The sequence below is a fragment of the Ostrea edulis genome, chromosome 7 (assembly GCF_947568905.1).
Source record: "Ostrea edulis chromosome 7, xbOstEdul1.1, whole genome shotgun sequence".
NCBI lineage: Eukaryota > Metazoa > Mollusca > Bivalvia > Ostreida > Ostreidae > Ostrea > Ostrea edulis.
In genome coordinates this window covers 81,092,338-81,118,087 of record NC_079170.1, presented here as the reverse complement: position 1 = coordinate 81,118,087, position 25,750 = coordinate 81,092,338, and the positions used below count along the sequence as shown (strand labels likewise).

The 25,750-nt window shown below is 35.2% G+C and overlaps 2 protein-coding genes across 2 annotated transcripts; both read right to left on the bottom strand.

Annotated features, from left to right (window-relative positions):
- Positions 1–5,597: 5,597 nt before the first annotated feature.
- Positions 5,598–9,033, bottom strand: LOC125650985 (uncharacterized). The gene is made up of 3 exons (XM_048879578.2): positions 8,593–9,033; positions 7,050–7,262; positions 5,598–5,855 (listed from the first exon to the last, which is right to left on the bottom strand). Exons 1-3 carry the CDS (start codon positions 9,031–9,033, stop codon positions 5,598–5,600), a joined length of 912 nt encoding a protein of 303 aa, XP_048735535.2.
- A 1,246-nt stretch (positions 9,034–10,279) lies between these two features.
- On the bottom strand, positions 10,280–14,133 carry LOC130048804 (uncharacterized). The gene is made up of 2 exons (XM_056145865.1): positions 12,033–14,133; positions 10,280–11,874 (listed from the first exon to the last, which is right to left on the bottom strand). Exons 1-2 carry the CDS (start codon positions 14,131–14,133, stop codon positions 10,280–10,282), a joined length of 3,696 nt encoding a protein of 1,231 aa, XP_056001840.1.
- Between the last annotated feature and the right edge of the window lie 11,617 nt (positions 14,134–25,750).

The window sequence follows — 25,750 nt, the reverse complement described above, 5'->3', positions numbered from 1 at the left end:
ATCACGCACTTTTCTGCGCAGTAATTTGTATTGATTTGTATAGTGGTCGTCAGCGGGGGTTCTGTGTCAGCTGATTTACTCCTAGGTAAATCAACATAAACTTTTATAAACATCCGCCATTAAATAATCCATGTAACTTTTCTGAATTAATCTAATTTTGATAATTGACATGTAAATAAATGCAATGATATTGTATTCAAATCAATTTGAATACAAGATTTCGATCAAATTGATACTGATAGACATAGAAAAATAAAAGATAAGGTTGAAAATTGTCGTTTGTAGCACAGCGTCACCTATAAACATTGATAGGGAAACGAACGACAACTGCACACAAGCCCTATTGACACCGTGGCGCGAAATATCGAATATGGTGCGAAACCTCAGAAAATTTACAAGAAATAACTCTACAACATTGTGTATGTGTATATATTTGGTTTTTTTCTTAATGTGATATAAAAAATGCTTGATGTTACATGTAGATTGAATTAAAACACGTCATTCCCAGTCAACAATTTTGATTGGGATCGGAATACGAAATAAAATTTCTTATATCCGGTGGCAAAGTGAAACTGCTTCATGCTTCAAGTTATTGAATTACGTAGTAATTGCACGTTACACATTAGAGAACTGTTCCTTTTAATAAAGAAAGTAACAAAATAGATACAAAATGAGTGTACCTTATTCATTACTGGTACCGAGCTTTCGTCGACTATAATCTCGAAATGGCGTGTTTCGCTGCGCTTGATGATCTGACGGTAAGGTCCACATTTTCTACGTGAGTAGTGTGATATTTGTTTATGAATTTTTTGCGCATACATGGTATGTCTCGGCTAGGAATAATGGAAACTTTCTCACCTATGTATGTAAAGACAAATTAATCTCTATTTTTAAAAATGTAGAACACTTTTATCAAATGACAATGTTTGAAAACGCTTAGAGCCCCGATGTCAGAATTTCCTTTTCCAAGACATCAATATGTCAAATTCATTATCCTTTTTGAATAGTATGTACAATATTTTGTACCAGTTATCCATTTTGAATCCCCTATTACAATTGGATTTTGCTGCACTCTGTAATGTTTGAGTGGATGTCATGAGTGTGTGTCAAACAGAAATTTTAAGAGCATGGGATAAGGTGCTGCCATGTATTACTTCACTATCAAAGTTTAACCCAGTTGCCATAATGTTGAATTTATGCTGCAAAAAGGATTGGAAATTGCTCTGGTCAAAACACATTGTTTATTTGTCTACAGATGAAAGAGACATGAGGATTCTCCCTCACAAACTGAAAAAAAAAGTTATGGATCTTGTACATGTATAGTTTATTAATCACTATAGATTTCCAGCATCACAAGTCTGATTCCACTATATGCTTTCCATACTGTCAGGTTCATTAACCCCCTGTTTGAGCCACAGTATAATATTCCAAATACCTTGGCAATAAATAACATTATTTGACTAGTGTTTCATTTTTAGCGGAGTTGCGATGAAGTCGAACTCGGCTTATGATCTGATGAAGTGCCTTTGGACGGGCAGGCGGGCACGCATCAACATTTCATTTCCGCACCATAGCTCTTGAGCAAATTATAGGATCTCATTCAAACTTAGATGGATTGTCACCCTCAGTAAGATGAGGAAGCCTATCGATTCTGGGGTCACTGGGTCAAAGGTCAAGGTCACTGACTATAAATAGACTGAAATTTGGAGAAAATTTTGTTTTCCGCACCATAGCTCTTGAACGAATTATAGGATCTCAATCAAACTTAGATCGATTAAGTAAGACAAGAAGCCTATCGATTCCGGGGTCACAAGGTCAAAGTCACAGTGGCTATAAATAGACTGAAATTTGGAGATAGTTTTGTTTTCTGCACTATAATTTTTTAACAAATTAAAGGATCTCAATTAAACTTAGATGGATTATCGCCCTTGATGAGACAAAGAAGCCTATTGACTTTGTGAAGGTCAAGGTGACAAAGGATTTAAGTCGGCTGAAATTTATGTACGCAAAATTTTGCTCCTTGCTTGATAATTCTTGAAAACTTATCTGCCGGTTCCCTCTATGCCCATTCCTTGCGCACCTCGGCTTGTGCATTTCCGATGCCCGACAATTTGTAATTTTTTTGCATTTCATTTATTTTGAGTTATTATACAATTATTTACCATTCCATTGATCCTCTATAGGACTGTAGTATACTCAGGTGACAGTTTAGCATATTGGACTACCTTTTCAAGTAATGAATCCTTAGAATTAGCTATAACTAGGATTAAACTTGAATGTATATATACAGGGGAAAAACTTCTTCATAACTGCAAGGCATTGATAACCATATTGATTTGAATGTTTGGGCCATAATATGTGGTCACATTTTTCATGAGAATATAAAGGGGTGAAATTCTAGAAAACAACAACACGACTTCAGTTACTAGAGGAGCGTTGTGGCCCATGGGCCTTCCATTATCCATGTTTGCTGTTGTAACGCTTTGAAACAACAACAGTTGATTTGTATCTAAAATAATGATAATATTCAGTCATTTATCCCCCTACCCTTCCAGTACTATCTTTTCTAACTGAATTTCCACAATGTTCAACTCCCACGAGTACTTTAAGTACTTTGATTTAATATGGTTATTGCAATACTATTTCATCTGTTCAGATTTACACAAATGCCCAATCTGCAGCTTTGTTCATTGTATATCTTTTTTCTGAACAATGCCACAGCCATAACAAAACATTAAAATACTAATCATTAAAATAGGCCTTTATACATATTGCAACCATTTGTTGTCTTAGTGAGAAATGATACTCTGCATATAGGTTGCTAAAAAAAAATTAAAAATTATATAGTACAATGTCAAATTAATTTTGAAAATAAAGACTAACCACAACAAACAAATTCACTTTCACAAATAATTTCTGGTATATCTGCAATTAAGAGGCTAAGATCTCTCTGCCCAATTCCCTAGAGATAAAGATAACACCTGCTTGATCATGTTGATCAGAGATGCTCTACACAAAACTCATTAATTAGTCTTGTCAAAATGCCCTTTGCATGCTACTCCCATGGGACAAGTGGAATTTCTCATGTTATTGTTAGAAACAAAGGAAACATTACATAGGCTAAAAAAAAGCTGTACAGTATATCATAAAAAAAATATGTGTTTTCTTGATGCAACATTTTTGAATGAGGTTTTCTACAAAACTCTTATATGAGTAGGGATTGTACCAATTATAACATACTTTTTAAAAAAAATCACTTCAATTAAATGTCACAGTGACCTTAAAGTACAGTGCGACACACCTTCTACCTAAGATGACCAAGTTTCATGATTTTAGATCAAATAGTTTTCAAGTTATGAGCCGGACAGGGTTTTACCATATTTGGCCATATCTTCTTAATTAAAAGTCACAGCGACCTGGTTCTAATGTGAGACACACCTTCTACCCAAGATGTATCAACTGACAAAGTTTGATTATTCTAGACCTTATAGTATTTAAGTTATGAGCCGGACACGAAAAAGCTAACAGACGGACGGACGGACGGACAGACGGACGGACATGAAGGCCATAACATAATACGGCCCGTCTTAAGACGGGCGTATAAAAATGGAATAATATTCAAACATATCATACTAATGGTATTAGTTGCTTTACATAATTGTAAACTGGTTCCTGATTGGAGGGAATTTCTCTCACTTCATACAAAAAACATATAATACAAATTAAACACAGGTCAAAGGAACTAAATCAATTATTACTCGAATAAGTATGTCTAAGTTTACTGACAAGAAAGGTAATAAAAAGCAGAATAATACATAATTCATAGAATATACAACTAAAATTGTTATCACACAGGTATTAGTGAACTGATCCCTGATTGGTCACATAAGTTTAAACACTGAAACTCCTTCAATTAACTCTTATGTGAAATTAACAGTATAACAAAACACACCAAAAAAATCAACAATTACATGAAATGTTTGTGATATGTTATACACAAAAGCAACGTTAAGTCATGAAATCATCTTAAACAGAACAGGTTCTTTCTGTACACAATAGGAATCATATTATGCCTCTGAACTGGAGCACCAATACATGAAATATCTTTATACGAGTATTGCTTCAAATTTTGAAGATACTGAACACATAAAATATGTACATAACATCAAGTAAGAGCTACAAAAGTACTTAGTATGCTAATAGCTGCATCTGAAGAAGTAACAAATCTTTTGGAATTGTACACAATGGCACATATGGCTTAAAGTAATACCACAGTAGCATAAGGAGATATGAAAATTGAACACATAAAATATGTACATAACATCAAGTAAGAGCTACAAAAGTACTTAGTATGCTAATAGCTGCATCTGAAGAAGTAACAAATCTTTTGGAATTGTACACAATGGCACATATGGCTTAAAGTAATACCACAGTAGCATAAGGAGATATGAAAATTGAACACATAAAATATGTACATAACATCAAGTAAGAGCTACAAAAGTACTTAGTATGCTAATAGCTGCATCTGAAGAAGTAACAAATCTTTTGGAATTGTACACAATGGCACATATGGCTTAAAGTAATACCACAGTAGCATAAGGAGATATGAAAAATTCAAGCAAATAGCCAAATATCTTTTAAGGGAACTGCAGTAAAATATCACAAGTACTTGAACAGAAAAAAAAAAACATTCCCTTTTCTATGAGCAGCTTGAAGAAAGTTCTATATACATTAAATACATATATGTGCCAGGGAGAAATTGCCATAAATGTACCTACATTCTTACAACTGCAAAGGAGTTAATAATAACTGTTGTACATTAATAGTTTTGTATATTATTAAAATAAGGCTTGCCATGTGTACCACGATGGCAGTGATACAAAAAAAGGTATAAAACTTTCTGCATTGATATGTTTGAGCAACAAACACATTAAATGTTACTGATCATACACAATGGAAAGACAATTTGTAACCCTTATAAGAAACCATCAAAAGATGGGAAATGGTATACTTTGTTTAATGATAAATATAATGATTGGTTCAAACAACATGTGGAACCTTGTATGGCGTATTTAGCTCAAAATGTAAACAAAAACACAACCATACAAGAGCATAACTTGAGAAAAGCATAGGTTAAAGGTGAGCAACTGTAATGAAAGGAAATCTTTAAAACTATTAACATTGTGCATTATGATTACCTGGATAACAATTCAAACTGTACTCAAAAACAAAAAACAGTAGCCAACTCTGTTGAGAGATAATTACTATTTTAAAACACAAGTAAAATTTTAATGTAAACATCTTCATCCTGGAAGAATCAATATTCACTTCTGAATACTTTCACCCTTCCTGACCTAGCAAGATAATCCCCTCCTTAATCAACTCTTCAAATAAAATGAGTAAATAATGACATGCTGTGAACACTTCTGATAAAAAAAAGTTCATTAAAAACAAGTGAAAATATTGTAGTGTCATAAAGAATTTAAAAATTACAAATATGTCAGATATGGAGGGATACAGAAATGTAAAAAATTTACACAATAATTGAAAAAGGAAGGTCTTACAGGATTTTACATTGACATGTTGTCATAAGGCATTCATGTAGATTTACTGATGGAGATAATCTCCTCAACAGTTGAGTCTTTCAATACGAAACAGCACTGAAATGGAAGATTCTTCTCAATTTCACCTTCCAAGTCTTTAATGGAGCAACCAAGGGCATTAGCTATGATGTCAAGTGGTACGTCATATGTAGCATAGTCATCCTTGATGTTCATTAGGAGTGAGATATGCAGTTCAGTTTGGTCGAAGCCAATGGCAGATCCCTGTACTTTTGCAACTGGTGGCTCGCACTCCTAAAACAATCAAGAATTATCTTGAGTGAAGAAAACTAGGTCAACAAACACCTTTTTTTGAAAATATTGTGTAGTCATAAACAAGAGGTACTGTGAGCAATGCTCACTAAGAATACCCCCCCGCTTACCCCAATCTCCCAAAGGGTGTTGGTAATAGGTATAAACTACCTCTTTTCTGAGTGTAAAAAACAAATGGCATGACAAACCGAACCATATTGCTACTTCGATGTCCAGTGTGTGACCTTTGACCTTTTGACCCCAAAATCGATAGGGAACATCTTCATCCGATGGGTAGTCCATATGTATGATATGGTGACTGTAGGTGGAAAGGATAACGCTTTAGAGACCGGAAAACATATTGCTACTTTGATGTCCAGTGCGTGTGACCTTTGACCTTTTGACCCCAAAATCGATAGGGAATATCTTCATCCCATGGGTAGTCCATATGTATGATATGGTGACTGTAGGTGGAAAGGATAACGCTTCAGAGCCCGGAAAACATATTGCTACTTCGATGTCCAGTGCATGTGACCTTTGACCTTTTGATCCCAAAATCGATAGGGAACATCTTCATCCCATGGGTAGTCCATATGTATGATATGGTGACTGTAGGTGGAAAGGATAACGCTTTAGAGCCCGGAAACCATATTGCTACTTCGATGTCCAGTGCACTTGACCTTTGACCTTTTGACCCCAAAATCGATAGGGTATATCTTCATCCCATGGGTAGTCCATATGTATGATATGGTGACAGTAGGTGGAAAGGATAATGCTTTAGAGCCCGGAAACCATATTGCTACTTCGATGTCCAGTGCGCTTGACCTTTGACCTTTTGACCCAAATCGATAGGGAACATCTTCATCCCATGGGTAGTCCATATATATGATATGGTGACGGTAGGTGGAAATGATAATGCTTTAGAGTCCGGAAACCACTGCGTCTACAGACAGACGGACAACCCGATTCCAGTTTACCCCCCCCCCCCCCTCCAACTTGTTGCGGGGGGGGGGGGTATAAAAACAGTACAGCAAGCATCTGTTCATGTATTATATCATTTTTTCAGGATAAATATCGCTATTTATAGATATATTCTTTAAATATGCATTGTTAAATCAAATATATAACAATTTTAAATGTCATGTACATACAGGTTTCAAATTTGTTTCTGCATTGAAAATAACAGTGCATACTTACTTCAAGAGCACTTTTTGAAGTTGTTGATATGGAAATTTCCTCATTAAAGCTTGTAACAACAACATTTGTTATTGAAATATATTTCCCGACAATGGAAGTGTCACTTAAGTCTCTCCAGAGGGAGAGTTTGATGCTGTCAGTCTCATCCTTTAATGCCACACTTTTCACACAAACATCAACCCCCTTCACCTTTACAGTCTTTGTCATGTCCTCCTTGAATTAAAAAAGCAAATACATATTTAGAATATCCAAATCTACAATATCACATTTGTTGACAATTTTAACAAGATTTTAGAAGAATTCTACTAAAATCTAAGAAAATAATGAGCAGTATGCAACTTTGTAACAATTGCTTTTGTATCTGCATAATGAATATTAAGATCAACAATAAATGAAATCCTTGTTCAGAAAAATACTATAAAGAACACCATTCCGCAAAGTCAGTTCAAGGACACATGTATGGGAATAACACTGTATAAAAAACAAAGCTGTCAAAGATCTTCAAGTATAAAATCTACAAGTTAGAATAATCTGTGTCTCGTCACAAGCCCTCACCACACTGAAAATAACTACCAAATTAATCACAAGAAACCTTTTTGAGTTTATACATGCCTTTTACCCTAGAAAGTAATCCATATAAAGACGATTTCTCAACCGTCAACGTTTTTTCTTGCTTCGAATTTACACGCCATGTTTACATTCGGAACTCTCTAAATTGTTCATTGTAAATGCAAAGAGTTCGAGTTATCGCCCGTGTTTGTCTTGCTACATTGTTAATACACAGAACGAATTCTATTGTTAAACCGGGTCCGTAAGACAATATCAGGTTGTATTTAAAAATCTACCATCCCCTGGGGACCCAAAAAATGGGAGAAGTAACAAAGTAGAAAAAGAGTTTCTAGGAATATCGGAAGCATGCACAAATTCAGAGGAAATTCCAACTGGCAATATAAAGGAGAAACAATCTCGAGCCCGATGTTTTTTTTTCCAATGGTTACATCTCATATTCTTGAACCCTTGATACTGAGGTAACAATTCTGAATAATGAATAATTGCCGCTGTCATAAGCTTATTAGATTTATACAATTTTAAACTTCTATATGACAAATTTTTAGAATAACTTTCAAAACAATATATTGTAAAAAGAAGTAGTAAATTAACAATAACAACCAAAAACATTCTGTTAAAAATAGCTTATACTGAAGCTACAGAAAATTCTATGCATGATCCCTCTTTCAAGAAAAAATTCTATGGGAGCCACCCGCTGAAATATTCTTAATACTTTACCATAGATCTCATAGTAGAATAGCTTTCAGTAAGCTGGGTTATATGGCAAACATGTTGAACGTGCAGGTATTAATTTAAAGTGTTGCAATTTAAAAAAAAAGTATCATTTGTCATATTGATTTCCTTAGAAATATATCAGTGAACATTATCATTCACTCCTCCATTATGCAAAACAAATGAAATAAAACAAATGAAAGAATATAAAGCTTCTAGAAATAATACAGAAGAGGGTGGAGTGATTTAAATTTATACTTACAGACACAACTCTGCCCTTAACTGACACCAGCGACTTCACAGGGGAGGATTTCACATCTTTTATAGGGCGTGTCACAGCGGGTGGTGGGTTGGCGATATTTTCACCCTTGTCCATTATTCCCTGTGGAACCTCCATGGCCCCCGTCTTCAGAACCTTCGTGTTTTTGGTTATCACAACTGTAGGTTCACTGTCATTTTTGAATATATAGTTCATCACAATCACAGTGCTACTGGGACTCAAGATCTTCAGCTTTGAGCTGTCATAGACAGTCCCCTTCAGGGCATCTGTTGCATCTGCCAATCCTACAGTGAAGCACTCCTTTTTTTCACCACTGTCAACCTGGTACTTCTGCAGTGTTCCGACAGCACATACTTTCACTTTTAATGGTTGCGAGTATGGCTTACTCCCTTTTAATTTACTCAGTTTTGCAACTGTCAGCATCTGGAATTGAAAAATGCATAAATTTTGTTTGAGTGTGAATTTAAGAGATCACCATCTTGTATCTTGCTATGATTTTTGTAACCAACTGTTGCAAAATGTTCTAATTTATTGTTCATTTTCTTGAAAGAAAAAAAAATTAGATTTTGCAGTCAATGAGTCATATTTATCTAAATTTAAGTAGATAGATGTATTCACAAGTAGCAAGAAAGTGAATTATTACCATTTTAGTGTAGGATGTTCTTCAAGATGAATTAAATACAGCTGAATGAATATTGTCTTTTCAAAAGAGAATTTATATCATACAGTGTTGGCAACCAAGGTCACATTGGGGAAAGTACTTCTTTTTTTAAACATTGCATAACATAAACAAGTTTTTATGTCATGGATTTCAGTGCAATATACAGGGGTTTATGATCTGAGAAGTAAGACTCAAGTGTCCCCCAACTTTGAATTTGAGCATCAGAAATGTTTGTGTATATGTGGTCAAGTGCAGATCCATAGTCAGTGGTAGAATCTGTGGGCAGGTATTTAAGATTGAATTCAGACATGAACGTCATGAGATTTCCTGTTTGTGATGAAAGGTTGTCAATATTGAAGTCTCCGGTCAATACTACAGGATTTAAATCTTCCAAACAATCTTGAAAAAGATTTCGAAGCATGTTCTTTACTGTCAACAAATCTGTCTTTGGTGGAACATACAATAACATAAATGAAATTGACTTTCCACTGCGAATCTATATTTCCAAGGAAAAAAATTGAACATTTCGTTCTCTCCTTTTGTTGATTTTCTTTACAGTTAGCGATTCTTTAACATAAAAAGCAAGACCATATGATGGTCTTTGAGTGCAATGTTGTGGAGAGTCAAACCTATACATTCTATATCCTGGCAATGAGAATGTCTCATCTTCATCAGTTTGAACAAGTCTTGTCTCAGATATTGCTAATACATCTGAAAACATAAGGTTTAAATCCTTTTCCAAATCTTCCTTGTGCTTATGAAGGGATCTGATGTTAAATGATGTCAAAACTGTAGTACAAGGATCTTTCTCTCTCAAATTGTCAATGCAGACTCTCATTTTGCCCTCATTTCTAAGCCTGCTCATTTCTTCCAACACAGCTGGTGATAATGATATCTTCTTTTCATTCAAATAGGTGATGTGCAAGTTCTCGATATGGGTAACCCTACTTAGTCCCACATAATGCATATGGTCATTTTTTCTGGAGCCAAAATTTATAACTGCTGATTTCATAGTTGAGCCTTGGGCTTTGTGAATTGTTTTGGCAATCCCAACCTTAAGGGAAATTGTCTTCGTTTTACATGATATGTTCCATTCATTTGAATTTTAAACTGCCTTGTAATTTCTAAAATTGGTGTCCAAGTTTTCTCAATATCATTTTTGAATAGCCTTGTATATTCTTTGCGCAACTCCTTTCCAATGTTTTCATCATCAAATTGCACCCAAATGATGCTACACCTTGTTGATCCTTCCACACGATAATCAAAGAGTTTTACAGTGCATGACGCACCATTTGTGATTCCATCTTGAACATTAACATTATTGGTTATTTCAGCTGGAACTCCAATAACCAAGAACAACATGGAAGATAGCCCCATTGTTTTTGCACAATCATCAGGGACTCTTGTTAACACTTTTAATTTCACAGCGTCATCAGGTGTTCCAATAACCCAGTCAAGAGCATTAATGCTTACTTTCTGTGATTCATCTGCCATTTCATATATCTTGTTATTGTAAGATTGTACTTCCTTTCTGGTAGTGAACAAGTGGGGTATACTTGTAATTTCTGGAGTCTCTTCTTTCACACATTGACATAGTAGACTGATGTCTTGTTCAGTCTGATTTCCTTCTCGCAATCTGTTCAGCAGTTCAGCAAATGTCCTGTCATCCCTTTGGCGCATTATTATGGTTAATTCAAACAACTTGAAATTGTCTCTCCACAGATTTGCTGCTAATGGACCATAGTCTGTATTAGGCAGAGAAAAAATCCAACCATCCATGACAGGTTTTAGCTGAAACAGATCACCTACTGCAACAATATTTACACCACCAAAAGGCATTGTGCATCCTTTTATTTCTTGCAGTCTGAGATTCATGAAATTAAACATGCCATAACCTACCATTGAAATTTCATCTATAAAAATGACCTTTAAACTCATGTATCGTGTTCGCAAGGTATTTAATTGTTGCATGTCTAGTGGTTTGTAAGCAAATCCTCTACCAACTGGAATACAAAATGCTGCATGGATTGTAGAACCATTTATATTATGGGCTGCCTTTCCAGTTGGTGCACAGAGAAGAACATGCAAATTGTCTGGATTTTCATGAACTTGGTGAGAGTAATATTTCAACCATGCTTGATAAAGGGCTCTTGTAAGTACACTTTTTCCAACTCCTGCTCCACCAGATAAAAAAGCATACAAAGGCTCTTTCTTAGTTTTCAGCCAGTGTAGTATATGATAAAAGAATTCCCTTTGCTGATGATTGAGGTCTCTCAACATTTCCCTGTATGGAATGTCCTTCATTTCACCCATTTGAGAAATATCCTCATCAAGTTGTTTTTGTTGAATTCCAAGTTCAAGGCCTATGTCATAGTCTGGTGCATGTTTACCAGGATCAAAACAACCCCATTTTTCTGAGAGAGTTGATCCTTCTTCTCTGTGTATTTCTTCCTCATGTTCATTTCCTGGAGCAAGAAAATCTGTACACAAATCCTCTGCATCTACATTATGAAGCATGTTTTCCATATCATTCAAAGCCTTTCCACCTTGTTGATATTCAGAAAGTTTCTGCTGAATTTGATTTTCACATGACTTGTATCTTGCTTCAAAAGATTGCAATTTATTGATCAAATCCTTTTTTCATTTCTCCAAGGAGTGAACAACATCAAAAGTTCACGATAATGTTTCTCGCTATCTGTTTCAATATCAAAATGTACCCATCTTAAAACCATGGGTTTTTTTCTTTTGACAATTTCTGTACCGTTCCTAAACATGTAACTCTGAGCAAATTCACAGGAATTTGACGTGACAGGAATTGCATCCTCTGAAATTTCTTCTTCTGGCTCATTTTCAGGCAACTCTTCTGAAGTGTTCTGTTTGATGTTTTCCTTGTGATACTTAACTTGAAACCAGGACACAAAATCAGCAAGGCAGATTCCCTCAAGAACTTTTGGTCGTTGTTGATACAGTTTTATAATATTACCAGCTTCAATATCTGTACTGCTTTCTTTCAGTTCTTCTAAAACATGCCTAGGTTTCAACAAAACAACACGCTCATCTATGGGAGCAGTATTAATAAAAGTCACGGACCTTGATGAATGCCTCAGTGGTATTTGAAGTACCAGGTACACTGCTTCTTGAGCACCTATCTCAACATGAGAGAGAAACTTGTTTCCTATACGTCTCACTTGTTGGCGAATATCAGAGTCATTTTGTCTTGCTTCTTCACAAGCATGCCGCAGCAAGTTCGACATTCCTCTCTGACCTTTAGAAATGTAGGACACAATGTAAGTGGCACATGCATATGCATCCAAAATAAACTGAATGTCCATATTTGCTTGCCAGCTCTTTAGTAGAACACTATTGTATGCATTAATTCTCACTTCATTTGGATTTCGCTTCAGGAAAATTTTTTCTTGTTTCAAAGATGACCTCACTGCCCTGATGTAGCATTCCACATTGATTTGCAATTCTGATAAAAATTCTTGAAATGTCATTTCAATTTCAGACTCTCTGAACTTTGATGAATTAAGGTAATCTACAATTTTCTGGTAAGATATAAAAGCTGTTGAGAAATTCTGATCATCTTCATCCAGAGGTGCAAGAACAACAGTCTGAGGCATTGGCGGTATGGGAAAATGAAATCTACATATGGGTTTATTCTTTTTCATACATGTCCTAGCATGACGATGTGTTTGGTAATTTATCAGGAAATCATCTGCCCCATGCTTTTCACAAGTTGCATACTTGTCAATGAATTGAGACACTTCTTCATATGAGTGAGTTTGAACAGATGGGGCATCTTTGATCCAAAGAAGCATATGCACATGAGGAGAGCCTCGCTGCTGGAACTCAATCCTGTAAAAGAAGTCTTCAATAAAACCTACAGGGTTCATTTTGTGGCCCAATACCTCTGCAAAGAATTTGTTAAACCTGAAGTCAAAATATCTTGCACAAGTTACTGGGTCAGACTTAATTAGTTTACTTTTGTGTTCCCAGCTCATGTTCATAATTTCCTCTTCTGTGTAGGTTACATTTTCTATAAGCTCTCCAAGTGTTTTAAGTAGTGGTGTCCATTTCGTTTCCGCTGCAGAAAATGAACAGAACCAAGTAGGTAAACCCAGTTGCCTGATCATGGCAAAAATGTCACTTTTAGCTTTTTCCCAGTAAGGGGGTGATCCTCGTAATTTCCGGAGAACATGAAATCCTTCATTCAATCGAACAATGGAGTCCGCAGTTTGCGAGTCAAGTATTTGTGCTGCAGTGTATTTCTTACCCTGTAGTTTGCACTTCCGCATAGCAAGCATTACTTTGTCCTGGATTTGCTTAATTTGTATTCTTTTCAACTTGTAAAATAGATTTGGAACACATTGTGCACATCTCCTATCAACATTTTTCAACTCCCACTTGCAAATAGTACTGTAATGCAAAGGAACAGTTCTTAATGTGTTGTCTGGTCTTGCTTCACCACAATAGATGGTAGGAAATGCTAAAAATTCTGCATTTTTATCTTGAAATATACTCAGAGGGCTAAAGTTTTCACCTGGAGCAACACTCAAAACCTGATTAAATTCTCGGAAGTCAATACTTTGCATTAGAGTGTCCATATTGCCCGTTGGCCTTTCGTCCACACTACCTTCTTCTGTCCAAGCTTCTATGATGGACTCTTCTGCTGAATTTGTGGTCGATGTAGAATTTATTTCAGTTTCGTCCTCTGATTCAGCATCTTGGCAATCCCAAGACTCATTCAATTCGATACCTTCTGCTTTGAATAAAGTACTATTCTGTATTAACCATTTTGTTGCTGCAAGGATTTTGGTGGGGCGTATTCTTTCAAATGCAACAGAATGCTTAAAATTCATACTCCGCTTGAACTTCAAAGGTATAGTTTCATTGTCACTTAAAAGTCGAGGCAATTTTTTAACTGTAGAAGATACATCAGCAGGAACATTCACAACATTTCCTGTGATACTCAGTTGCCCACCCCGAGGCTTTTCTCTTAACTGCATAAACGGGATTCTGGGAGCTACGAGTCTTTCTTCAAGGGGTGTAATGTTCAACTCAGGAGGTTTGGAGGGGAATTTTAAACCATTCATGAATGAACATGGAGGAACTTTTCCTGCTTTTAAATATTTGTGACAGGTGTTACAAATAATGTCTTGCTTTTGAAAGCCATGCTGATGCAAGAAATCTTCACTTATTCCTGTCGCTTTTCTAACTGAGTGTTTAAACCAAACCTGAGAACAACTTTTACAGACAAAAGATGGGCCTGTATTTACAGCTGAATGAAACTGCTTTATTACTTCATCACAGTTGTTCAATAAATAATTATTGTTGCTCTGAGTCTGACCAATTCCTGAAAGACATTTATGGCACAGACTGGAAATTGGTTGTATACTATCTATAGTTAAACAACATCTATCTTCAGCTTGTCTTTGGACATGTCTTTGGACAAGAGGCATCATTTCTACATTTGCTATTGAAACTACATACAATTCAAAAGCTGCACCCTCTTCACGCCCAAAGAGCTTTCTCAAAAGAGCTTGTAAATTTGAAAAACCACTGACTGTCAACAAAACAGAGCAACCGTCTGCCTTAACATTTGCGTTTGCATCACGTGCATGTGGATCGAAAACATGGAACAGATTGCCTGAGCAGAATACAGCAACAGAACTGCCATTGCATATAAATATACCTCCATCTTTGGTATTTGCAAAGCATAAATTCAGTGCTGTAGCAAGAGAGAGGAAAGGGCCGTTATCTTTAAAGGTGGATTGTATTTCCCCTGCATAAACTGGTAAAGCAGACACATGAAGCAACTGACTTTGAATGCAAACATTTTTGGACAAGTCCTCTGGGTTAAGATGTTCATGTGGACAGGCCTGTCTTGCATGCTTGTATAAAACATCACCTTTTTCGAGAACAAAATGAATATCATTCGCATCCCAATCTCCAAACAATTTTGGTTAACTGCATTAAATGCAATGCACGCAAGTGAATTTGCTACACATTGTTTACCTCTGCTATATTCTGAGAAAGTTTCTGACCCTTGATGAAAGTTGGCAGACACGCATTTCAAAATTATGGGATCTTTTCTTACATTGTGACTTTTTCTTTTTTTGACAGATTTTGGGCTCTCCCTTTGATGACTATCAAAATCATGATTTTTTCTTTTTTTGCTACCCTTCATATCTGATGACGACAACAACTGTCAACTCTTGAAATAACTCATTCAATTCTTGAGTCAAAGTTAAACCAGTCCAAGAAAATGTCCACTCTTGAAATATCAACTCTTGAAAACAAGTGTCAACTCTTGAGATAATTCATTCAACTCTTGAGATAAATCATATTTCGTGACAAAGAAATGTAAACTTGATTTCCAAAATATTACTTCCAATGGAGTTCTTTTCTTGAATAACAAATATATTCACAAAAACATGTTCATTTATATTTCTTAATCAATGTTTACAGTTATCTGACTTGACCATGAAAGAGCGCGGGAAATGGCGCTCGGCCCTTTCGATCGAAGATTACATGTTTACACCCAGATTTAGTATTAAAATCTCAAAGAATGCGTCCAAAAGAAATATTTTGGTAAAATTGTACGAAATTAACACATTGGGTTTCAGATAATTACCTTGAGTTAATGCGTTGATCAGTTCTCTCAGGCAATGTTGATAAACAGCGTATGGATACAGAGAAATAGTGCAGACTTTAATATTAAAATTCTAATTACACACAATTTCTGCTTGATAAATACAACAGATCACATACAAGGAAGACTTCTTCAATCTGACATAAAACAGAATTTATATATAACAGTTTAATAAAAATGGAACATAGTATCAATGTGAACTATTTTTTGATAGGCGATAAATCGGCTAATTAACATAATGTTCAGACATAAGAGGAGACAGCTGTTTACCCAGAATTCCTAGAGAAAAATAGACCATGTTTTCCCCGTCTATATGTGAAAATGTGAATGAATACAGAAGCAATGCAAATCGTTTCCTACAGTCCAATTCTGTTTTTCTAAGATCGTGGAATAAAATATTGGCAAACGACAAATAATTTTGATCTTGTTTACAAACCTAAACACTAATTCGCGATTCCTTTTGATGTGTGGACTTTGTTTCATATCGAAGGGATAAAAATTGCGATTTCATAAATTCTTATTTAACTCGCTTATCGTAGAGGGTAAACATATGGATCCTATATCAATCTCAAAGTGAATTGTGACAGCTTTTACGTTGCATTAGCATATGCGACAACAAATTTCTTATATTAAAAATCAAAGTGATTTCGCAAATGGTAGTGATTAAAACAGGGCGCCATTGAAGCTGGGGTCTGACATACGAGGCTGACTTACGTCACCTCGAAAAATTAACTACACAGTATGAAGATCTCAGCATACCTAAAAATGGTTTACAATATAAGTGTAAAGTACAAAATTCATTGGCACCATTGATGAGAATTAAGAGGGAGTATCCGAGGATATTTTATCCTAAATAGTATGTATACTTTTCAATAAATGATGAAATTATATTAAAAAAAAGTACAAAACTCATGGTTCTCCATAAAAAGCTATACATATATATATCAAATTGAAATTTGAAAAAAAAAAACAATACAAGATATTTTGCTTTATCGTGTAATGTAATTTCTAAATAATGTGTCATCAGCCCTGAAAGCCTGAAGGTTCTCATCTTAAGATTATGGCTCCCCCAGGAACAAAGCAACCTCCACCCACCCACACATACCTATTGACGACAGCTCTATACTAGACCAAGATGTTGAGTGGGGTAGGCTTGTCGAAATGTATTTTTTCATAGCCCCTCCCTCTTATTTTGAAAAAAATGCTACGTCCTTGTTTCCCTCTCTTTCTTGTTGAATCTCTAGGTTTAAATGTAAAGACAACCAATACGTGATGTGTAATTGTATACATGTATATCAATTAATATACACAGTAGAATCAACAATGTAAATCAATGATCCATGAGAATTGAACCCCATGAAAATCGATTACTCCCTAGTATACTAGTATATTCTATACATTATCGATATAAACATTTGACATGCGCTTGTCCTTTAGAAATGCCGTACCCCGTGGATATCGGGGTTAGAATAGGTCCTCAATACCCCTTTGCTTGTCGTAAGAGGCGACTAAATAGGGCGATCCTTCGGATGAGATAAGGTCCCGTAGATCACAACAGCTATGGCACGATAAAGATCCCTCCCTGCTCAATGGCCGTAAGCGCCGAGTATAGGCTTACATTTTGCAGCTCTTCACCGGCAATAGTGGCGTCTCCATATGATTGATCGGTTGCTTTTAAATCCCTTCCTGGATTGTTCACTCATATTGAGAGGTCATCATCTGTAGGTGAAGTACCGCAAATGTAGACCCGGCCTATGTTTAGCGCTCAGCGCCGTAGTAGTGAGGGTTCTTTATCATGCCAACGCATGCCGCTGCACGGGACCTCCGTTTTTAAGGTCATGCCTGAACGATCCGTGTAGCTCACTTTTAAATGCCGAGCGTTTGGCGAAGGAACAATCACTACCCATTTTAACGCCTTAAGTTTGCCATATGAGTGAAAAATTCTTGAGAGGGACGTTAAACAATATTAAATCAATCAATCTTAGGCTTGATACGGCCATGGCACGAGCGGGACTGGAACTCACGACCTCCCGGTTACGAAGCGAACGCTCTACTACTGAGCTACTGCGACCCCATATGAGTGAAAAATTATCGAGTGGGACGTTAAAGAACAACTGAATGTGGTAAAGTCTGAGAATTTTGCAAATACCACTTCCAAATTTTTCATATTTGGAGTTGGCCCTGTAAAATTGTAAAAGTGAGCCGTCGATTGTAAAAGTAAGCCTCTTCGTAAAACTCCAATAGCAACATGTTGATTTTTAGAAAACAGGAAGGGGCAAATAAACGTTTCCGTAACATACAATTGACATTAAACAAATTGCTATAGCATCAAAGACGTTTTTCCCATAGTGGTCACTTTGAAGCTGAGGGGCCCCACATTCTCTAGCAAAGGAAAAATGTAATTCATGTTTGACAATGCAGTAGTAGTCCATTCCATGATAAACTATCCTACAAAGAAAGAAAACCGCTAATGCATCTATTGAGACGGTTGTTCCCAGCAGTGCTCTCATACAATATTCTATCTAAGGCAACAATCACTGCAGGCAAGTAACCTGAGGGTTTTAGCAGTCCTGTCACAGGTCGCAGTTATAAAATATTGGGAAACTTTTCCTGCAAAACCAATAACTGCATCTATCTCATCAGTTGCGATGTCTGTCAGAAGCAGTACATAGGAGAAACAACAGACCTTTACAGACGGGTCAACAACCACCAGTCCTCCATCAGAACCAATAAAGATTTGCCAGTAGCGACATATTTCAATGGTAATAACCACCGATGGGAGGACATGGCAGTAGTGGTTATTGATCATGACCCACGTTGGTCAGATACCAAAAGAAAGGTGTAAGTCATTCGAACCGCATGGTATCAACAGACCTACTGACTTCACCAGGATGAATACGGGCTAAACCCTTACTAGATTTTAAGCCTCATCTAGACCTACTCGTCTGATCATGTCCCTAACAGTGGTACTATGACCATTTTTGAACACATTTTTTTCTTCTTTTCAATTATGTTTACAATCAGCCCCCCCCCCTCCCCCTTTTTTACTTTGACCCTCATAACCGGTTGCTTACATGTAAAACCCATTTATCAGTTTCCGTGATTTTATGATTTTTGCACGTCTACCCTAGACATGATCAGTACAGGAATGTCTGATGTTCATTATAATTCCTAGGCGGCTTATTAAATTCTTTGTTTTTGAGTTGGTCCACTTTGTTTACACTCTAAAAACAATGTTTAGGTTTGGAACACTTTTTAAACGTGTTTATGAATGTGCTTATATCCTAAACGCGAAGTGTAATAAACATGTTATACCCTAAACATGTTCAGACTGAGAACATGTTTAGCTATGCAAAAATACAGTATCTAAACACAAATTAACATGCTAAACACTTGCTAAACACAATCCTAAACGTCTAAACACAATCCTAAACGTCTATGCGTTTAGGTTTTGAACATGATAAGCTTAGTAACATTGTTGGCATTAGTTTTACAGTCTTCATGTAGAATATTCCTGTCTTCTGTAAATGAAATTCGAATTGCAGAAAAAATTGCATGTCAGAATTGCCATACTTCAAACTGCTATAGTGTACCAGGCCCCGATAGTGACCATAGTGTACATCATACGCCGTATTGCAAGTATACACTGTCGAGGTCGATATCCAAAATTGATGGAACCATTAGAAGAGCCGTCTATGGGCTTCAACCCTTTCCTGTTGGAAATGAGCAGAGTTTAGGAGTATCCAGAAAATTTTGATCTGGAATTCCATTTCAACTTGAACAGGTCTGGACACATACATATTGCATAAAAAAAAAATAATGTAATTCATTGTCTCTGGTATTAGACGTGCATTTAGTGTTAATTTAAACCAATGCATCACTCTTACTTTGCATTGGAACAAAATTCATTTAAATCTTGTGAAAGAGAACATCAGTTGCAATTGATGCCCCCCCCCCCCTTTTTTTTTAATTCACATGTGACAGTGCCTGTTATGCGAAAACTAGCATATCAAAGACAAAAAAAAAAAAATGTTGAAGTTGTACTTGCCGGATGATATTTAACCATGTATAGTTTACTTCTTATATGTGCATAAGTGATTTTTAATGGTTTTGTCTTTAACATGTATCGCGGAAATGTCAACCGTGTTGTTTCGGCAATTAGAATATAGAAATAGAGTTATCGGACTTGCAATGTAATTTGAGAAGAACCGCGCAAACCCGCATTGTTCGATTTGAAACATCATGGATCCCATAGACACAGTTTGTAATACAAGGGATATTCTTGCTAGATTTTGCAATGTTATTCTCCTATAATAGAAGAGAAAGCTACTATTTAAAGGACACATCTCGTGTTTTCAAAGTATACAGAATTATATGCATTTTGTCTTCCTTATGCTTATAGAAATTAATTGTAATAGTTCGTTCGCTGAAGTATTGCGATAATTAGCCACAATACGGACTTAAATCTAAGCCCCGATTTCAAAAAGCCTAGTTAATTAGATATGTAGTCACGTGGTACAGTGGCGTCATATGCGACCTTCGTCGATCAACTTGTTGTAAAAGTAGTGTTAGATATTTTTAAAAACTCGGGTTTTAAGGGCCTAATTCATTTACCATGGATAACATTTATTTCGATGTTGACAAATTTCCCGAGTCTTATATCTTTTAGCCACCAGTACATACAAATAGCGACCCAAATGTAGCGAGAAAAGCGAGTATGAAATCTGCATAAATTTGCGAGTAAATAATGTTTACATGGGATCACTGTCTAAACACAATTTGGTAATGCCATTTCTGTAAACAACTGTAATTAGCGTTGTTGCTTTTCTAAAATAAAGAGTGCAATAATTATTGAATTTATTTTTGGAGAAGTTAGATAGGCCTAAATTATGATACGATTATGTATCATTGACAACTAGGCCTAGCTACTGTCACGGGTGCATTTCGAAAAAAAATAATAATAATAATGATCAAACTTATTGTGAAAATCACAATACTTTTAAATTATTTTATTAAAGCAATTTTATTAGGCCTAATCATTATTTTTTGTCAACACGTTGTTACTTACGAAGTGGGAGCGCGGCGTGCTGTTGTTGTAAACACGTACGCGTTCCTTTAAAAAAATGAAAGCATTATAATTCAATTCATAGTCGGGAAATATTATATTTTATTATTTATAATTGAAAGTTCAATTATCTTTTTTCTTTAAATTTCTTTTTTAAAACTACCAGTTGGTAGACACTGCTAGCAAAGTTCTGCCTATATGTTGTTACAAGGTGAAGGTCAGTTGGTGCGAGTCACAGGCAATTGCATCGCTTGGGGTCGAATTAACTATATAAAGAGTAAAGGTATAGAACTCTAAATATAGGGTACCCAAGTTAGCCGATGTAAAAACAATAAATTAATTGATATAAAATTCTACTTCGTATTTTAATTTATTCATACATAATCAATCTACATTACTACCAAAGTTCATCCCGAAATTCCGTATACTTCCCAAGATATGCAGAAATGAACTCGGAAAAATGCCTATTATTTTTTGGTTGACTTTTAGCTGGGCCCTGACACTATGCGACTACACAGAGTGTTTGAGCATTGCAACAAGCTATCAAATAGAATGTGCAGCATAAAATATCATTTTTAAAATGAATTTCTTACCCCAATTCATAAAATGAAGTCCGTAATAGCTCCAAGTGACTGAAATTTTTTAAACCGTCTACTTTCACAATCCCAGCCATCACGGTAGTTTTGACTAATTACCCAAACGAGATGGAAGGACCCATAACGATTTAGAGACTCAAATACTAATATTTATTAATATTGATTCATTATAGTATATAAATTATGCTAATAACAAGTCTTTATAGATATACAAATGTCTTATTATGTCTATTTTTATCTAAATCACATTATCACGGGTGTTTGACGATTTATAATAATGATGTCAATGTGGGTAGTTAGTGGCACCGATGAAAATGACTGATAACTGAAAGTACAGACGGTTTAAAATTTTCAGTCACTTGGAGCTATTACGGACTTCATTTTATGAATTGGGGTAAGAAATTCATTTTAAAAATGATGTTTTATGCTGCACATTCTATGTAACAGTGCGTAGCTTCGATAGAACAATTTTCTCGCAGTTTATCTACGTCTTTGTCCAAGAGCTTGTTTGAAAAAGTACAGGGACAAATTCTACTGGGAGTTTTTATGGCAGAGTCATTGTGCGGACAAAAAATATTCACGTCTTGTCCCTCATACCTTCCTTCGAAAATTGAAAAAAAAACATAGTCCAAATCATCTCTACTGACAGCAAGTACACCCTTAAACGGCACAAAACACCCTAATGCCGTGTTATTTACAAGCTGTTAATGTGATAATTGTTTGTTTGTCAATTAAATCTAATCTGTTTATGAAATGGCTATCAACTGTTTTCAAATCTTCTCGCTCGCATATGACGTCACAGATAATGGCGCGTAAAATATCGAAGAAAATATGCATATCGCAAGATTTGAATTCCATCGCTTTCAAACTCGAAAACTACGCAAACTGTTTAATTTAAAACACATGTAAAGTAGTTTTAGGCATGAAATGAATTAATTTTGCTGAAAACATTAAAAAGTTTAAAAACATGAGATGTGTCCTTTAAGACTCTTTAATGCTGTGGATTGAGTTTTAAATAGAAGGTTAGCAAATCATTTTTTAATTGAGACAAAGTCAAAACCTAAATACAAGGAGAACTAAACATGTTCAAAACCTAAACACAAAAGAGGTAAACGTGTTTAAAACCTAAACACAATAAGGGTAAACATGTTCAAAACCTAAACATAATAAGGGTTAAACATGTTCTACACCTAAACATAATAAGGGTTAAACATGTTCTACACCTAAACACAATTAGTTAGACATGTTCCAAACCTAAACACAAAGAGATTTAAACATGTTCAAAACCTAAACACATTGGGTTGAACATGTTCAAAACCTAAACGTAAAAAGTGTTAAACATGTTTAAAACCTAAACACAAAAAGTGTTAAACATGTTTAGATTTAGAACGCGTTCAAAACTGTACACAAGAAATGTGTTTAACTTTGTGTTTAGGATCTAAACACCATTTTTAAAGTGTACTTATCCAAACTTGTTATTTATATTATTTTTCTTCCAAATCTTTGTTCATTTCTTATTTTATACTTTATTTTTATAGTGTTCATTCATATACATATATTATTTTTATTATGAGTTTTTCTGTTAATATCTTTTATTATTATAATCTTTTATAAATTATTTCTTCTGAATGCATAGTGTAAATAGAATCTCTTTGGGTTTACTATTTGTCAACGTAATATAGTTAACTAGTTCCACTTGAGATTGATTAAGTCTATTTTTATCACTTTGTACATCAGCTCTTTGGACGAATAAGGGATGTCCTAATTCGTTCCGCTTCTAACATTGATTGGCAAGCCTAAAAGAGAGAGAGAGAGAAAAAAAAAAACAACCATGTAGTCTGCGTTGTAAATACGTTTGTAGATTAGTGTAGTTGTAGTGCTAGATGTATTTATATGTAGTTTTTGTTATTATTCTCTGTTAATATCGGCCACATTATGTAATTCTTTTCGTTTGTCCTGAAGAAGGGACGGGTCGTCACGAAAATTTGACAATCTTGTTCGTGTCGTTGGTCATTTAATTCATAATTTATTAGAAGTGATAATACAGATGCTGTGATAATACCAAAAACATCATCCTACGTCGATCAAAAATATATCCCTGTATATATTTATTTCTACATGTTCAAATAAACCCTTTAATAGGTATGTTATGTGCAATCGCAGAACGCTACGCTATTTTTAATAGTTTTCCGAACAAATGTGGGACATGTTTGGTTTTTTTCAGACCCCCTCCCCAGACAAATTCTTACTAAGAAAAAATGATGAGAAAAGAAACAACTTGCAGAAAATCTCAATAAAACATGTAAACTTAGGCAGTTAGGGGCATTTGTATAATATCTAAGGAAAATATATCGTCGACCTGAAAATACGTGAAACATATTTATTAATATAACAATATGTTTGTTAGGTATGCTACAACAGTGATACAAAGCATATTATTGATTAGAATAAAGTCACAATGCGTGCAACATTGTCAAAACTATTTACACTAAAGCTTGCATTGCGTTGTCCACGTGGCGATTGGATGATTATAAGCAAGAAAATAAACACAAGCAATTTTTACGTGTTTATCTAGTTTAATTAGTGAAGAAGTATTACTGGAGTAAACCCTCCATGTTCAAATTTATACAACTATTAAGTGTGAACAATGTTAAAGAACTCTGTAACTTGGGGAAATTTATTTGTAAAGCTCTTGAACTAAGAACAGTCCATAATATGTAATTTGTATCGTCATTCTCCTTTTTTACTATCATTATACTATTGTATTTACTATATACTATTGTATGCTAGATGTCTTTGTAAGAATTGGCCGTTTATTTTCAGCTTTGTAATTATTATCGATGTTCAATTTTGTTATAATGCTATAAGATGTATGTCTTTCGCAATAATGTTACATATAATTAAATTTATGACAACTCCTGTATTTCAATGAGTCATCGAGTGACTGCTCTCTTTGGCACTATCGTGTTTAAACTGAGATCAGCGAAGGGAATAAATTGAAAGCATTGTATATACAGTGAAACTTCCCTAAACCGGCCGGCTCTCGGACTGTAAAAAACGGCCGGTTTGGAGGGTGGCCGGTTTATTGAGAATTTAGCATTTAGAGACATTTTATCTCAATATTCACAAAGTAGGTACTTGTACCTACAGGTAATTATACATGTGTAATTAATAAGAAATATTCTCACTGAAATCATCTAATTTTAAATTGAAAATCTATAACAGGATTCCGATACATATAGAAAACACAGAGGCATATTGGAATTCCTCTTACATATGTACCTATAAAAACTCTGTTTACATGCATCGCTTATATCATTAACAAACTTGTTTTGACGTTTTTGAAAAGTACAGTAGTAAATATGAAATGGTTATTTTAATTTTTCTTAGGAATTTTAAGTCTATGGAAACCAAGAAAATTAAGTTATCTTTTAATAATTACATTTATCATTAACAGTCATGGGTTTGTTTTCTTTATTCACTACCGCTTATATCCATAAGATAGAATGGTGCAACAATATGGCGTTTGATGCTGTATTCATTCAATATGTTCCTAACTGGGTTTTTTTTTGTGGTTTTTTTTACATTTTGGTACATAATTTGGATGGGTCACATGGATTATCTAAGTGTCAATTAAAACCCTTGACAGCACAGGTAAACAATAGAAATTAAAGAGGTCACTTGTGTTTTTCACACCTCCGGTCGATAATTTCCCACCTGGACAGTCGGTCAGTCCATTTGCACACCTGGACGATTTTGATCAACCTCTGGCCAGAATTTTGTTGTCCTCAAAAAGTGGCCGGTATGATAAGGGTAAATTACACATGTTTGTTAACAAATGTACTTTAAAAAGTGGCCGATGTCCGGTTTTCAGGGGTGGCCGGTTTTGTAAGACTTTCTTTGTAAGGAAATGTTAAGATTTCTGCCGGAACTTTGAAAATCGGCCGATATTCAGGGAGAACCGGTTTTCTGAGGGGCCGGTTTGGAGAAGTTTGTACTTTCTATACAAGTCATCCCATATACACATGCATAAATGTCATATTTTATTTTAATACCCAGACATACAATCTATACATATATATGTAGGCAATGTACACTCTGCCTGTTTTGTTCGATATCAAGAAATATTACAGATACATGTACAACACACGGGTAATGTATTT